This window comes from Somniosus microcephalus, chromosome 7, assembly GCF_052327205.1.
Source record: "Somniosus microcephalus isolate GS21.2 chromosome 7, FLI_Smic_1.0, whole genome shotgun sequence".
Classification (NCBI taxonomy): Eukaryota; Metazoa; Chordata; class Chondrichthyes; order Squaliformes; family Somniosidae; genus Somniosus; species Somniosus microcephalus.
In genome coordinates this window covers 163,985,204-164,002,503 of record NC_140993.1, presented here as the reverse complement: position 1 = coordinate 164,002,503, position 17,300 = coordinate 163,985,204, and the positions used below count along the sequence as shown (strand labels likewise).

Here is a 17,300-nt window from a genome sequence, read left to right as displayed (position 1 = left end):
GCTGAATGGCCTACTCCTGCTCCTAACGTTCCTATATCGCAGCGAATACCTTAAAGAACTTATTGCCAGTTCTGAGATGCAAGAGGCTAGAATGCTTTTCTCAAATAGCACCCCACAACCCAATTCGCACATCTGGGACTTCCCTCCCAGTACTCCCACATGCACCAACTCCCCTCCTCAATGCTCCCTCACTCCACCACTATTATCCCACACCCAGAGAGTGCCTTCCCACACCCACCAATATCCTTCCAACATTATCACACTCAACACATCAATCCCAGTACTTCCAGACACTGGAACTCCCCCTCCCACTAATCTGACACCCAAGGACACCACCCTCAACACAGCAACTGCCCGCCCGATCCTTCCACTACTCCACCACCCTCCCAATATCACCAAACCACATCACCCCATGCCCTCCTTTGGTACATCTGCAAGCTCCCTACATATGTGCAACATCTCCCATCATCTCCCTCTGGACCTTGAATATTTTAATGTTACTAAAGTGACACATAAAATTCATTGCATAAGTAGACACACATACATACAATTACCAAAGCCACTAATTCATAATTCTCACAAAATTACTGACAATCACATAATTCGAAACAGAAAATATTGCTAATGTTCCCAGACTACTTTGTAATAAAAACACATTTAATTTATTCAATTGTCATAAGTCTGTGGCCCCAATAATGTTACATACCATAAAGAAGCACATCCTCTGACTCACCATCATGAGGATCAGTTAATATTTAAATATATATTTGAAAATGGAAATATATAAATTGTTTTAAATGCATGCTTTGTGCCTTTAGTATTAAACAAATCTATAAATTAATTACAAGTTCAGCAGTTGTTGTAATGTGCAAATATTACACATTACAAATTCACTGACTTACATACCAAGTGCAATGTGTGTGGTAAGAAAAGGTAGAAATTATATGGAATACAGAAATGTATGATTATCAATATTATTCACAAGAATGCTTATGGGAGTTGGGGCTTCATTTTGCACAAACCAGCAAAATGTAATTGAGGATTTTTAATGGAGTTTTCAGACACTCCTAGCAAAATTACTACTAGTTATCTGAATGTTTGGTTTTTAGCAGAATTTACTATTAATGCAGCTCTGATATTTTTTTTAAAACCCAGAAGAGTTAGGGCTTCAGGTCCATGTTTTTCAGTCACGCAGATCTGTTCCTTTGATAAGGTAACATTAACAAGATGAGAAAAATGCAAAAATGAAATGAGTATAAAGGTAACACAGCAGTTAATAGTCATCAACTTGTGCATCACTGGACAGGTGCTGTAGTTTAAACATTTTTTTCTAGCAGGTTACAGAGAAGTAATTTACAGTATTTTATATGATTATACAGTCTAAAATAAAGTGGTCTACAATTTAAAATGTCGTCAGTGCTTTAAGAGGAAACATTACAGAGCTTATTACAATGTGTTTTCACCACCTAGTGGCAATACACTGAAAAATGCTTCAAATGTAGCACTGCAGTCAACATCCCAGTGCTTACCTGCACTATTCAACACATTGATTTAGCATATAATAATGACTATTAGCTGAGTACATCAGACCACTTAAAAACTGCCACCAACCTCAAGTTGCAGCATCACAAAGCTTGCCACTTTCATGTTTAGTAGCAGAAGCAAGACAAGAAAAAGTCTCATCTCCATAACTACTGGTCACAATATTGTGTTTCTGTTAGTTCACTCAGATCTCACTGTAAATATCTTAAAACACCTTTGGCTTTTTCAATTCATGATCTATGTTCACATTAAGTCGCTGACATTTTTAAATTGGAAACATGTGTACACAACATTCAACAAAGAAGGTATCTCTGGGCAATACCATCACTGATTTCAGGTCAAGTGGATTTCTGGATTTAGATAAATGCAAAATCTTCAATATTGGTTTCCAGAAGAGCCCAATATGGAGTTTCCAATACAGAGAGGACAGGCTAGAGATACCAGATTCCCTACCTCTATACCACTGCCACAGAAACTTAGTTTTCTGCTTATGATATATCAACAGCAGCCAAAAAAAAGGGCTTTCTTCAAATCTCTATCAAATATTCACATTAGACTAATTAAGAGATTTCCTCCTTCCCTCAACGATGTCTTAAAAGTTCCTGCTCCAAAAACTAATGCATGCTTACAGAACTTTTTTTTTTTTAATTAAAAAAATAAGTAGCAGCACAGCTGTGCTACAATGCGGAGGTGCCAATAGGAACCCATGTACATTCCCGCTTGGAGAGAAAATAGTCATTGTCACAAAGCCATTCTCCCACAGGTCCTCGCAAGGTCTTAACAGCAGGATTCATGTAGTCTTGACAACGGATAATCAAGCAGACCTACAGCAAATGTAAACCTTTGGGAACCTGCAAAGGGAGAAAATCGAGGGGAGATTTTTTTTTTTTTTAATTCTAAAAAAGGAATTGATAAGTACTAACCAGTGATGATAGCAATAGAGTTACCCCTTTTAATAAATCAGCCATTATCAATCACATACACTTTATTCCACTGAAATTGAAACATATTAGAAATTTATTTGGTTAGCAAATGTGTCATGGACTAATTTTTATTTGATTGTTAAGTCCACAAACTTTAAGTCGTAATAAATAACATATAGAATAAGTTCTGGATGCATTAACTGTCACTGAAGCTTCTGCTAAACCTGTACTCCACACACTGACAATCCATTAATCAACTTGTTCCACATTTTTTTTAAAAGCTAGAATCCCATCATGATGAAAAGGAAAGTAAACTGCACTTTTATCTGCAACATTATGGTAAACAGATTATCTGGTCATTATCACATTACTGTTGGTGGGAGCTTGCTGTGCACAAATTGGCTGCCAAATTTCCTACATTACATCAGTGACTACACTCCAAAAGTACTTCATTGTCTGTAAAGCGCTTTGGGACATCCTGAGGTTGTGAAAGGCGCTATATAAATGCAAGTCTGTCTTTCTTTTACTCTTACTCCAATAATGAAATTGGCTAATTTTTCATTCACTGCATAATCAGTCTTTACCACAAGGGTGACAAGTTGGAGAGTCTTTAATTTGCTGACCAATGGGACACTGTTTATAAAAAAAAAAATTAAAAAAAAATTGCCTGTGTGTCAAACAAATCTGTTAGCTTCCACAATCAGAAATGGTTTATACATACTGTTCAGTGCAAAGAAACATCCTTTGCTGGCTTTCATAAACTGTTGGAAATGGTTAATATATATTTCTAAAAAAAAATACCCTGTTCGTCCAAAAATAATTTTCCAGTTTCTGTAAAAACTGAGTAAGAATGACATGGCAGTGGGGTTGGACAGGTATTTCCCGGGTTTTCTTTCCTCTAATCAACCTAGGGGTTTTTTTTTGGCTCTCCCAGGAAATTGCATGGATGGCTGGTGGGGATGTGGATGCAAGGTATGGTGTGCATAAATTGCACTATGAAACTATGGGACGGGCTTGATGGACCAGCTTGTCTTTTCCGGTCTGTCATTTTTATATGTTCATCCATTTAAGAAACAAATCACCAGTAAAATTTAAATCAATGGAAACTAGCTTGTCAGCACGCACTGGTATTATGTAATAGTTGTCCATTTAGTAAAAAAAGACAAAGGAGATTTTAAAATGTGTTTTATGATGACATATCCCTTTTGTTTGCCCAAACTGGATTTAATAAAGTAAAACCTACCTGCCACTCCTGTGTATATTTAAAACTTGATCTTCAGGACAATATCATTGAAGAGGATGGCTATGCAATAGAAACAAATGGTACGTTTTTTTCCTCTACCCAATCGCTATGTCATTCAAGCTAATATTTTATAGAAACCGGAAAATACATTTTGGATGAACAGGGTATTTTAGAAATATATATTGGCCATTTCAACAGTTTATGAAAGCCAATAAAAGGAGGTTTCTTTGATGCACTCAACAGCAATTTCTTAGTGTCCCATCATTTAGCAAATTAGGATGCCATTTCAGTCACAAGCCTGTAGGTCTGAAGCTCACACCTAAGTGGAGTTGCCAATCACTCCAGATGGGAAAGACAAGCAAATAAAATGAGGTGGCATGGGAGCAGTGGGACAGAGATTTGATCCTCTGCCACTACATTCCTGTTCTCAACCGAGCACTTTCTTACAGAAGCAAAGGACATGAGATAGAGTGTCATCACCAGGCCGTGCTCTCACCCTCCAGCAACTAGTTCAAAGCAACAATGGCAGAGGCCGGGGTGCAGGTTGGTTGCTTACCCTCTCGATCGATGGTCAACATGAGGAAGTGAAAGTTCGAGAGGAGACTCAAGTCAGTTCTCAATGACCACAAGCACTCCCTATTGGACGGCTTCAAATGGGTGCAATTTATAAAAGGAACAAAAATACTAAAAGTAATTGGTAAATAATGTATCTACACAACAGTACATAATGGGAATAAAAACAGAAAATGTTGAAAACACTCAGCAGGTTCTAGCGAAGGGTCATAAACCCAAAACATCTCCATAGATGCTGCCTGACCGGTTGAGTGTGTCCAACATTTTCTCTTTTTATTTCAGATTCCAGTATCGGCAGTATTTTTCTTTTAGCGTATACAGGAAGATCCTTTTGTTTAATCAAAGTGCATAAAAATAAAAAGAGCACTTAGCTGACTACCAATGACGACCGAGGAAACAATTTTACTGTATAAACCCAAACGGTAGAAGTAACTTCCCTCTCCCAATGTTCATTATTTCTTCTTCTCGTTACTTTTTCAGTTCATCCAAATTAAAGGAAAAGGGCTGATCATAACCCATTAGGTGACTGTAGTCATTTGGATGCCAGAACAGTACTGGATTTACTAGCAGTGACTTTTTGTTTGCATAGAATGTGGTGAACATCTTGCTGACTCCTGGAACCTTCACATCCTTTTGATGAAAAACAGTTTTCTTCTGCTGGAGTAGAACATTGTAAGTGACTGCTGTGTAGTGGTCAGTTTCCGCATTGTGATATAAACGAACAACATAACCTTTAGTGAGGAGGTGCAATACCATAGGGCTTAAAAAAGTAAAGAACCCTATTATGCCACAGAAAGCTATTTGCAATGCAGGACTCTGAATTCCAAGGCCAGACTGCAAGAGGATATAAGGCATCATACAGAAACTGAAAATACTGGTGGAGTAGGAGAAGAACTTCACCCCTGTAAAATGAAATCGAGATATTTGACATTAGAAAAAAAAGTGCTAATTTCATAATCAAAAATTTTAATTTTTAAAGCAATATAGAAACAATATTTGGAAATAATGCTAAAAAAAATCCCCATGAACACAATGAACCATTTTAGTGCACTATAATGTTTCACATTTAAGTACTTTTAGGTAAAAATTATTAAATGGTGCAAGGAAGATTTTACATGCTTGGGAAAAATTATATTTAGCATACGGTCCTTAAAAATAAATGTTCTCCCTCAGGCAAAGATTAGAACATAAATGCAGACATATTTCCCTTCACTTCCTCCAATTCTAGCAGCATGTATTCAAACAATGAGCAGGAGGATTTCATCTCTTACCGAGTACTACCCTGGCCAAGTTTCCAGCGTAAATCAATCGCCCCTCCACAGTGTTTCCAGCTGAGCAAAAGCAGCGAAAAGGTTGACTGAATGGAAGGTTAATCTGCACACACAAGAAAGTGCTTATAGTATCTGTACAGAACTGGACAACTAGGATCAAGTAATAAGTTTTAACTTCAATAAAGGAGGTCAGATACTAAAATCTCAGTCACTAGACCCTCACCCACTTTTATTTCTGCTCCTCATCTAGCTGAGGGACGCATGGAATGGAATTTCTTTTTTGTTTTAAACCACATTTCTCCCCTTGTCAGCATCAAGCATTCACAGGTTAGATGCAAAACAAAGCATCCTTTCTTCTGCCTTAATATATCCTCATCCTCAGAATAGTACATCTTACTGCACCAACCTTCGAGTCAGATTGCCATGACTCCTTTCAGCTCTGCCACTAATCTCAAGTAACTTCTGATCCCAAACTCTCCTACTCTGCATTAAAATCTTTTCTCTTAGTTCAGCACTAGGAACATTTCACTAGAGATCAATTGTCACTAGTTTATTTAGGATATTGGTACCAATACACTATAGGAAAAATACTAATTAAACCAATGCATTTTAATGATATTGTAATATGCCAATACACATCTTGTGAGGCACTTACGTTAGGCTAGTGGTATCACTAGCACAGATGTTTACAATACAGAGGCAGCCGTTCGGCCCATCATGCCAGTGCCAGCTCTTCGCTGGAGCAATCCAAAACTAATTCTACTGCCCTGCGCTCTTCCCCATAGCCTTGTACATTCCTTTGCTTCAAATATTTATCAATTTTTCCCTTTAAATATGCAATAGTCTCTGCCTCAACCATGCCCTGTGACAAAGATCAAACAAGCATTTATATAAAGAACTTTCTCCTAACCTCTCTCCCAGTGACAATTTTACAGTGATGACCCCCCCTCATCAGCAGCTCCCAACTAGAGGCAATAGGTTTCCCTATTCAAAACCCATCATAATTTTTTTAAACATCTGTTAAATATCATCTTATTCAAGTATGAAACAGTACCACTCTCTCAATTGTCTCTTCATAATAGTTTCTCACCCCTGGTATCATCCTGGAGAATCTACACTACCATCGCCAAGACATTAACGCGCTTTCTATAGTGGTCCACCCAAAACTGTACACACTAATCCAACTTTGGCCTAACCATTGCCTTCAACAAATTTATTACACGTTTACCTTTGCAATCTATATCCCAATTTATAACCAAAAATGGCATTGGCTTTTGAAAAAAAAGTGTAATTTATCTTGCTCTTTCGGAGAATTATGTATTTGAACACCTGGTCCACTATTCTGGTAAACTGTAAACACCACAAATTCTTTGTTTGCTATGATTAATCAACAACTCTATTAGCATTATATCATGCGACTGCTCGGATACTAGGTGAACTAGATGTATGGTCTTTTTTCATCTAGCAATTCCTATGTTTATCTTATTCATAAATCCATTTATGTTCATACATTAACATATAAATTAAGGAATTTAAAAATGTTAATACAAATTATATAGTATGAACATTTTACTTAAGACTGAGTTAGACGGAGCTCAAACAGTGTGTTTTAAATTCATCACCTCAAATGAATAACATAAGCCCTGAAATTCCTGGCTGCAGTGTCACTGTTTCCTGGGCAAGCAGAGGAGGAATTTGCTGCATGCAATGTTCCCTGTAAGCTGCGCTTTGTTCAGTGCGGCCTGTTTCTTTTAGCGCGTGGTCCCTTTAAATTTCCGCGCATGTGCAGTATTTACAATGGAGAGGCCAGTGAGTGGCCTGCGCGGGACCTTTCCCATTGCTGCACAGCCACGTCAAGGGAACATTGGCTGTGGGACCTGGTTACATCAGATTTCTACTCCTTTCTGTGCAATTCCAAATTCTGCCAGAATGGGGGTGGTGTTTCTTGTTTCCACACTCCTCCAGGCAGGAATTACTTCTGTACAACAACAGCAATGTGCATTTGTATAGCGCCTTTAGGGTAGTATTCACAGGAGCATTATCAAACAAAATTTGACACCGAGTCACATACGGAGATATTAGGGCAGCTGACCAACAGTTTGGTTTTAAAGAGCGTCTTAAAGGAGGAAAAAGAGATAGAGGGACGGAGAAGTTTAGGGAGGGAATTCCAGAGCTTAGGGCCTCGGCAGTCAATGGTGGAGTGATTAAACTCAGGGATGCGCAAGAGGCCAGAATTGGAGGAGTGCAGAGCGCTGGAGCAGGTTACAGAGATTGGGGGGGGGGGGGGGGGGGGGGGGGGGCGAGGCCATGAGGGATTTCAAAACAAGAATGAGAATTTTAAAATCGAGGCATTGCTTAGCCAGGAGAAAACGTAGTCCAGCGAGCACAGGAGTGATGGGTGAACAAGACTTTGTGCGAGTTAGAATAGCAGTTTTGGATGGCCTTAAGTTTATGGAGGGTGAAATATGAGAGTCTGCTCAGGAGAGCATTGAAATAGTGAAGTGTAGAGGTAACAAGGGCATGGATGAGGGTTTCAGCATCAGATGAGCTGAGGCGGGTGGAGTCGGGCAATGTCACAGAGGTGGAAATAGGCGGTCTTAGTGATGGCGCGAATATGTCGTCAGAAGCTCATCTCAGGGTCAAATACAACACCAAGGTTGAGGACTGTCTGGTTCAGCCTCAGACAGTGGTCACAGTCACATAGGATGTAATTTGTGACTTTGATTAGGGCTGTTTCAGTACTGTGGCAGGGGCAGAAACCTGATTGGAGAGGTTCAAACATGGAGTTACAGGAAACATGGACTTGGGAGTCGACAACACATTCAAAGACTTGAGAGGAATGGGAGGTTGCAGATGGGGAGGTAGTTTTCAAGGACAAAAGGATAAAGGGTGGGTTTTTTGAGCAGAGACGTGATGACAGCAGATTTGAAGGGGAGGGGGGCAGTACCCGAGGAGAGGGAACCATTAACACTATCAGCTAACATGGGGGCCAGGAAGGGAAGTTGGGTGGTCAGCAGTTTGGTGGGGACATGGTCAAGGACGCAGGAGGTGGGCCTCATGGACAAGATGAGCTCAGAGAGGGCATGAGGGGAGATGGGAGAAAAACTAAAGAAAGTTGCAAGTTCAGGGCTAGGCCCAATGCCAAGGACACCAGCATCATGCAAGCATATATAGGTTGTCAGGATCAGATACTGGGGACAGCAGGGCCCACAGTTGTGTAAAATGTCAGTAGCATGGCAATTAATCAGTGATTGTTAAATTTACTGCTTTCCCAACAGCAGACAGTCAGTGTTTAAGGTTTCCAAATTTTGAAACCTCCTTGGCCACCACAGCAGCTCCATTGACATCATGTCACTTAGTGACGTCAAGGAGTCAGATACATCCGTTAGGCAGGCAGAAGTTCTATAGGCAGAAATGGGCTGCCCTAGGAATTTCCAGACTGTTCAGTCCAGAAACAAAATACCATTTGGCCCATCAAGTCCACCCCAGTTAGAGTTCTTGTATGACTATTATGAATTTCCAACCATTACGATCGGAATGCAAGCTGCTTGCCACTACCTACAAAAAAAAATCAAGCAGTGCTTTTTCCCATCTATAACCCTCAATCCCTCATCACAACAGATATCATTCCAACTCCCCTTTAAAGGTGTTAGTTGACCCCAATTACCTTGCTGGCAGCCTGCTTCATATGCTTCCACCAACAAAACTTAAGAACATAAGAACACAAGAAATAGGAGCAGGGGGAGGCCATACGGCCCTTCGACCTCAACGCCACTTTCCACCCCAATCCCCATATCCCTCAATTCCCCATGAGTCCAAAAATCTACTGATCTCAGCCTTGAATATACTCAACGACTGAACATCCACAGCCCTCTGGGGTAGAGAATTCCAAAGATTCACAACCCTGTGAAGAAATGTCTCATCTCAGTCCTAAACGGTTGCCCCTTATCCTGAGACTATGCCCCACCCCCTTCAGTTCTAGGCTCTCCAACCAGGGGAAACAGCCTCTCAGCATCTATCCTGTCAAGCCCTCCAAGAATCTTATGTTTCAATGAGATCACCTCTCATTTTTCTAAACTCGAGAGTATAGGTTCAATCTCTCCTCAGAGGACAACCCTCTCATTCCAAGAATCAATCTAATGAACCTTCATTGCACCACCTCCAAGGCAAGTATATCTTTCCTCAGATAAGGAGACCAAGACTACACGGTACTCCAGGTGTGGTCTCACCAAGGCCCTGTACAATTGTAGCAACACTTCCTTATTCTTGTACTCCAATCCCCTTGCAACAAAGGCCAACATGCCATTTGCCCTCCTAATTGCTCGCTGTACCTGCACGATAACTCTGTGTTTCGTGCACAAGGACACCCAAATCCCTCTGAACACCAACATAATAGTTTCTCACCATTTAAAAAATATTCTGTTTTTCTAACTTCAACGCAGTTTTGCATTATTCAAAATTCTTTCTACAGAAACAAGCCAAATTTGAATGGAAAATAATCTAACTGTGCTAAAGCATTTTTTTAGTTCACAACAACTAGTAAAATACCATGAACTAGAAAAACAGAGAAAATACAACTGCAGTGGAAATTAATAGATGTGTCTTGAAGAAAAAGCTGGTTAATGTTTGGCTAGTTTCTCAGCCCAAACCAATATGCAAAATTAGCATTGTTTGACCTTGAGCGAAGCCTTCAATCCAACATCTTTCCAATCACCAAGACCACCTTCTTCCACATACAGAACAATTCTCACTTTACACCCTTACCTCATCCTCTACTATACTTTTCCATGCTTCATCCACCATGGACTAAATCTCAAATATTCTCTTCATGGACTAAAAACTTGCCCACTTGCTAAAAAATTCTATAATCAACTCTGTGGCCTAGTCCACATCCACAATAAGTCATGCCCCAGCAAATCAACTTCAAGATGCTGGTCATCACCTTAAAATCGCTTCACAGCCTCGCTCAACCTTATTTAGGAAATCCCTTCCACTCTTACACCACAGTCTACTCCCAGGCCGCTTGCCTTTTCTGCAGCCTGGAGGAGTCCATGTTCCATCTATACACAGTGTGTGAGATGTCACATCGCCTCTTCCACTATTTGAAGGGGCTGCTCCTCGATTTTTGGCTGCACTTCAGTCCCACGCTCCTGATCTTTGGTCAGTCATAGGACTGCGCCTGGCCAAAGTGGCCATCAACTGGTCCAGGCAGCAGGCAGTCATTCGGCCCGACTGTCTGCCTCTCTTCCACGGCCGCGTTCGCACCCGGGTGGCCCTGGAGATGAAGCACGCAATGTCCGCCGACACGCTTGAGGCCTTCCGCGGCCGGTGGGCACCGCAGGAACTGGAGTGCGTTATTAACACCGGCAATTGAATTTCAATTTAATTTATTACGTTTCCTTTAATGTTTTAAGTTACAGTTTATTTGTTTATAGCATCACCAAAAAAGTAAACCAGTCTAACCCTCTACTCCTCCGACGATGGAACATTTCTTTATCCCTGTTCCCTCATCAGCAACCAATCTTGGAATCACCGTGCTCCTACCCCTATCACTTTCTCACTTTCCTGCCTTTAAAAACTTTCCAAAGATCAATTTGCTCATCGGTGCCCCCTCACATCCTGCCCTGTGCTCGGAGGCACTGCCGATTACTGTTTGCGGGCGACCTTCCTCAGGTTCCTTTACAAGCCACTGGTCAGCTCCTTCCACCCTCACCGGTCTCTTCCCGGGCCGGACCGGGTCCCCCTGCCCTTACTCTACCTGTGCGCTTGTGGCGCTGCTGGTAACCCGGGGCCCTCCCGCGCTGTCCGGCCGCTGCGTGTCCAGGAACCGGTAAGTGTAGCGGTTTGTGTAGCCACTGAAGGTGCAGAGAGGCCGGGCAGCAGTACACACAGCCGCGGCCGCCCTGCTCAGGGTAAGGGAGCGGCCCCGGAGGGTCAGGATCAGACCCACTGCCGCCATCTTCGGTGCAGCCGCCTGTACCGCCAAACACCCCGACAGCCCATTGGCCGCTTGCAGCCACCAATCACAACGCCGCTTACTCCAAGCGCCCTTTGACCTGACCCATAACTCTTGTTTCTCTCCCCAAACATGCTGTCTCACTCGCTGAGTATATCCAGCATTTTCTGTTTTTATTTTACTTATTCAAAGTTTAATTCTCCAAATAATGTAAAATACTTACAAATCAAACGAACCTGATTCGGGGAGATAGGTCTATTGAGCTCTTGAGCTCAAACTTTCCCGGTTTAAATCCACTGTCCTGTTACAATTCGGCCCTTTTTACACCTTTCTGACCCATAAATCAGTAATCTAAATGCCTGAAACTATCTCTCTAAACTACAAGGTATATTTAATCGATCAACCATTGGTGGCCGTACCTTCTGTTGCCTAGGCCCTAAGCTCGAATTCCCCCCGCCCCGCGCAAACCTCTACCTCTCTTTCCTCTAAGACACTCCTTAAAACCTACTTATTTGACCAAGTCAGCCTTAATTTCTCCTTTTGTAGCTCGGTGTCAAATTTTGTTTTATAACACTTCTGTGAATAAATACAAGTTGCTGTATATAATATTCAAAATGGGTAAAGTTATACTGTTGATTGACATGGGTGAGATCTCAATGCATTCTCTTCATTTTCCCATTGCATCTTATCATCCTCATTCTAGGTCACTGGAGCCACTTCATTGAGTTACACACAGGTGGTCTGTTGAAAATTCAAATGTCACTTAAATTTTTAATAATGAAAAAAAATAATCAATTGTGCAGTTATACTGCCCACCCTAAACTCAACTCCTGCCTCCTATTCCTTCAACCCCTTTCCCACCAAACTCCTCCTTTTAGCGCCTCAGGAACTGTCCCCCTCCCTTTCAAAACCGGCAGCATCATACCCATTCTAAAAAAAAACCTACTCTCAAGCTATCTGTTTTCACTAAGCACCATCCCATCTCCCAACTTCCCTTTCCTCTCCAAGATCCTGAAGCATGTTGTTAGCTCCCAGGTCCTTGATCATTTTTCCTGCATCTCCATTTGAATTCCGTTAATCAAGTTTCTGTTCCTCCCACAGCATCAAAACAGCCCTAGCCAAAGTCACAAATGACTGTGACCATGGTACATTGCGTCCCCCAATGATTTTTGAAGTGGGTGGAGGCAGAAAGCTACTTGGGGACTTGCTCTTTTCTGTCTGCCATATATCTTCCTCCTTATTGTAAAGTATTTTGAGATGTCTTTCTGCACATAAGGAACACTACATGAATACATGTTGGTGAAAGGGTGAGGCAGTGGGCTAGATATTAGCCTTTCACCTCTGAGATTTGGTTTTAGATCCAACCCAGACTGATGGGATGAATGTTTGCTCCGCTGGCTGTAAAGGTCCTATGTGAAATGAGTTTGGCAATTCCTAGTGGACATGGGTGTTATGTCTGACATTGGTGATAGGTACTCGATTGCCTTGGCCTGAGCACATGGAGTTTGATAGTGCTGTTATCGTTGTATTGTGTCTGACATTGGATATAGGTATTCGATTGCTTTTGCCTGGGAGAGTGTGTTTGGATCAGCCATTAAAAGCAACATGAATTGAGCTCTGCATACGGCCTCTGGATTATCTTTGCAAACGCAACAATGGGTTTACAGCACAAAAACTGCCATTAATTGCTAATTAGCAATGGCAGCAGACAGACCTGAGAATGACTGTGTTGTGTCTCCTTGTGTTCTTATACTATATATATTACAGACACTTTTAGTTAGTGCTTTTACTTAGCTGTATTCTTGCTTTGTTACAGTGCTGCCGCATGGTGCGGAGTGGTACAAGATGTCCGACCTTGCACTGTGCACTGCCCGTGCACAGTGTGCCACATAGCAATATAAATACACTAACCAAAGTAGTTCCATTTAACGATGTCATACTATAACAATGTAACAGACTGGTGTGGGAAATTGAAAAAATACCACACTGGCGCATTGCGGGGTGCTATTCTGAGTTGGAGCTGAGGCACATTGTTCTGGCATAATAAAAGGTGCTTTACTCTACATCTATCTGTGCTACACCTGACCTGGGAGTGCTTGACACTGACACTGCATACATGTAATTAAAAAAGTGAAAAAAATATTTTTTTCTTTAAAGATTGTTTTGCATCTGTAACAAACCATAAGTGTGATCGATGGCACTAGAAACAACCTTTTATAATAAATAATTTGATAACACCCTTAGTAAATTTATATTTGAGATATTTATTCAGATTAAACAACTATTTTACTGAAACAGATTTATGATGCCTTCCTCTTATCTGACTGTTTTAAGAAAGAACTTACATGTATATAACATGATTCAGAACATACAAAAGCACGCTCAGCCGTACATTATTTTTGAAGTGCAGTCACTGTTGTTTTGTAGCAAAACACAATTCTCTCATTTGCAGTTTGTGGGATCTTGTAAAGAGACAAAGGACTCTTAATTAGTTATGATTAACAGGTGAACGCAATGCTTTTCTTCAAATAGTGCTATGGGATCTTTTACATCTACCTAAGCAGGCAAATAGGGTCTTGGTTTAATACCTCATCCTACAATGCAGCATTTCTTCAGTACTGCACTGAAGTGTCAGCCTATATTATGTGCTCAAACTTTGACATGGAGCTTGAACCCAGGACCTTCTGACTCAGAAGTGTAAACGCTACCACTGAACCAAACTGACACCTTTGCCTAAATTAAAGAGATTCATTTAGTTTCCTTGTATATATGAGAGTTGCCTCCTTCAGTTTCTGGACAATGTAAGCCAGTCACATAGCCTGATTTTTAAAATAAAATTCAAATAGTTTCCTGGCCCTACGATGTGAATATTTTCAATTAATTTTCATCAAAAAAGAAAACAAAAGACTTAAGAACATAAGAATTAGGAGCAGGAGTAGGCCGTACGGCCCGTCAAGCCTGCTCCGTCATTCAATAAGATCATGGCTGATCTTCGACCTCAACTCTACTTTCCCGCCTGATCCCCATATCCCTTGATTCCCTAGAATTTTTAGCCTTGAATACACTCAACAACTCAGCATCCACAGTCCTTTCGGGTAGAGAATTCCAAAGATTCACAACCCTCTGAGTGAAGAAATTCCACCTCATCTCAGTCTTAAATGGACGACCCCTTAGCCTAAGACTATGCCCCCTAGTTCTGGACTCTGCAACCAGGGGAAACAACCTCTCAGCATCTACCCCTCAGAATCTTATGTGTTTCAATGAGATCACCTCTCATCCTTCTAAACTCCAGAGTATAGGCCCAATCTACTCAATCTCTCCTTATAGGACAGCCCTCTCATCCAAGGGAATCAAGCAAGTGAACCTTCATTGCACCATCTCTAAGTCAAGTATGTCCTTTCTCAGATAAGGAGATCAAAACTGTGCACAGTACTCCAGGTGTGGTCGCACCAAAGCCCTGTACAATTGTAGTAAGACTTCCTTACTCTTGTACTCCAATCCCCTTGCAATAAAGGCCAACATGCCATTTGCATTTATATAGCGCCTTTCACGACAGCCGGACATCCCAAAGCTCTTTACAGCCAATTAAGTACTTTTGAAGTGTAGTCACTGTTGTAATGTAGGAAACGCGGCAGCCAATTTGTGCTCAGCAAGCTCCCACAAACAGCAATGTGATATGACTAGATAATCTGTTTTTGTTAATGTTGATTGAGGGATAAATATTGGCCAGTACACTGGGGATAACTCCACTGCTCTTCTTTGAAATAGTGCCATGGGATCTTTTACGACCACCTGAGAGAGCAGACGGGGCCTCGGTTTGACATCTCATCTGAAAGACGGCACCTCCAACAGCCTAGATTTTTGTGCTGAAGGCTCTGGAGTGGGACTTGAACCCACAACCTTCTGACTCAGAGGCAAGGGTGCTACCAACTGAGCCACTAGCTGACAAACTCAAATTTTCCAGTTTTCCAATACTTTTTGTATGTTTCATACGTTTCCAGGGCCTTGCTATTTCCTTCAGGGGCCAGAGAAGAAGTTTGGCCTGGAATTCACTGCAATGGTGACATTGGCAATGAACGCCTAAAGTTAGACCATTGTGCTTCCCAACCTCCATTGACGAAGTTACACCACAATTTGCTGGAAAAATAATGGCCCAGAAATTGCCGTGAAAATAATGGCAAGTTCACGTCGCCCACCACCAATGTATAATAAACCCTGCAATTTGTGGCAAGGAAGAGAAATGCCATGAGTTGCGAATCGCCACAAATTGCTGCTTTGCAAAAACGGGAGCTCGTCGTTAACCTCCCCATGAGTGTCAAGAAATTGCTGGATTTGCACTGTAAATATGAATGAATCTCACCACAGACATTTAGGGCTGTTATTTCATGCCTTAAGGACCCTGTTAATTATGTGATTTATGGCCCTGACATGAAACCTTGGCGGCCCAGGAAGGGAACTATTTAAACTGTGGAGTTTCACTTCTGCAGGTCAGAAAATTGTTCCGAGAGGTTTTTTAAATTTGTAATTATTTTAATTACTTTTCCTTTCTGTCTCTTTCTCTCTCTCTCTCTCTTTTAATCCAATCTTTCTTTCCCTATCTTTATTTCTCTTTCAGTAACTAATTTGACTCTACTTCACCCTATTTCCTTCTCCGTCGTTCCGTTTCTTTTTGTATCCTGAAAGTTCATTGGTTAAGAAGATATACCATTAGCCCCAACGGTCAAGAGGTGCCAGCTACCTTGTTGATGTCGCTGCACCATTATCAATTTGCATTTCCAGCAATTTGTGCCACAAAAATAATACGACCTCAAGGGTCAGGGAACAACAAGATGCACCACTCCAGCAATTTCTGGGCTGATGTTGCCTCTTTTAAATGCGTTCCTGCTGTGATTCCTGTATACTCACGTGACCAGTGCTACTCTGCAACGATCTAAGTGGCAGTGGCAATCTCAGTGGTTTTAATTCAGCAAACTCAATCTCTCCATTGATTTTAATGGGTTGGAGTATGATACTTAGCTGTTCAACTGTTTTGGCGAGGGAAATGGTGGAGCTGTGCAAAACTCTCAGGAAATTATGGAGTGGCGTAAGTAATGATTTAAGTTACCTACACCAAAATTTCCTGGACCTTTTGTCCCGGCAATCGGGCGCTGCGACGTTGATGCACCATTACAGTGGCGCATATCTCCATGGAATTTTTGGGCCTCATGAGTATTTTCCAAATTGGCCCGAGGTTTATCGCCTCAGATGTAAGTTCAAGAGTGTGTGGGGTTGCACTTCAGTCCTACGCTCCTGATCTACGGTCACCCGGTGCGGAGGGGAGTGGGCGGGTTGGAGGACCCCCTCGTGAGACTGCTCCTGGGCCTGGCCAAAGTGGCCATCAACAGGGCCAGGCAGCGGGCGGCCGAGGGGGTCGTCCAGCCCGATTGCCTGCCTCCCTTTCGCGGCTATATTCACGTCCGGGTGGCCCTGGAGATGGAACACGCGGTGTCCGCCGGCACGCTCGAGGCCTTCCGAGACAGGTGGGCGCTGCGGGGACTGGACTGCATCATCTCCCCGACCAATGTTATTTTAATTTAAGTAAAAAGTGTGTGGGGTGCGTTTGTTGGTGCATGTAGATACCCCGTGTCTGTATGGACCAAATGGTCTTTTCCTATCATCCACCCAGTTCCGCTTGCTTAAACCATGAAAGCGCCCTGCCCAATGTTAGCCCCTCCAGTAACAAGTCGTCACTGAATCCAGCCTGCCCAGGTGCTGCATTGCCCACTCTGGAACACCCTCCGAGTTCCACTATG

The 17,300-nt window shown here is 41.9% G+C and overlaps 1 protein-coding gene across 2 annotated transcripts; it reads right to left on the bottom strand.

Annotated features, from left to right (window-relative positions):
• Positions 1-470: 470 nt before the first annotated feature.
• tmem70 (transmembrane protein 70) lies at positions 471-11,560 on the bottom strand. 2 transcript variants are annotated; one of them, XM_085993177.1, is made up of 3 exons: positions 11,311-11,560; positions 5,553-5,655; positions 471-5,183 (listed from the first exon to the last, which is right to left on the bottom strand). In XM_085993177.1, the coding sequence occupies exons 1-3, from the start codon at positions 11,509-11,511 to the stop codon at positions 4,750-4,752; spliced, it is 738 nt and encodes a 245-aa protein (XP_085849303.1). In that variant the 5' UTR covers positions 11,512-11,560; the 3' UTR covers positions 471-4,749. The 2 variants fall into 2 exon arrangements, with proteins under 2 accessions (XP_085849303.1, XP_085849304.1); XM_085993178.1 differs by lacking the exon at positions 11,311-11,560 and adding an exon at positions 9,220-11,288.
• Between the last annotated feature and the right edge of the window lie 5,740 nt (positions 11,561-17,300).

Excerpts from the sequence above, each read along its gene's own strand:
- tmem70 (XM_085993177.1), bottom strand. The coding sequence starts at position 11,511 with ATGGCGGCAGTGGGTCTGATCCTGACCCTCCGGGGCCGCTCCCTTACC. Across the intron at positions 5,656-11,310 it reads GCAGCGCCACAAGCGCACAG|ATTAACCTTCCATTCAGTCA; the intron begins GTAGAGTAAGGG and ends TTGTGTGTGCAG. Across the intron at positions 5,184-5,552 it reads CTTGGCCAGGGTAGTACTCG|GGGTGAAGTTCTTCTCCTAC; the intron begins GTAAGAGATGAA and ends TTCATTTTACAG.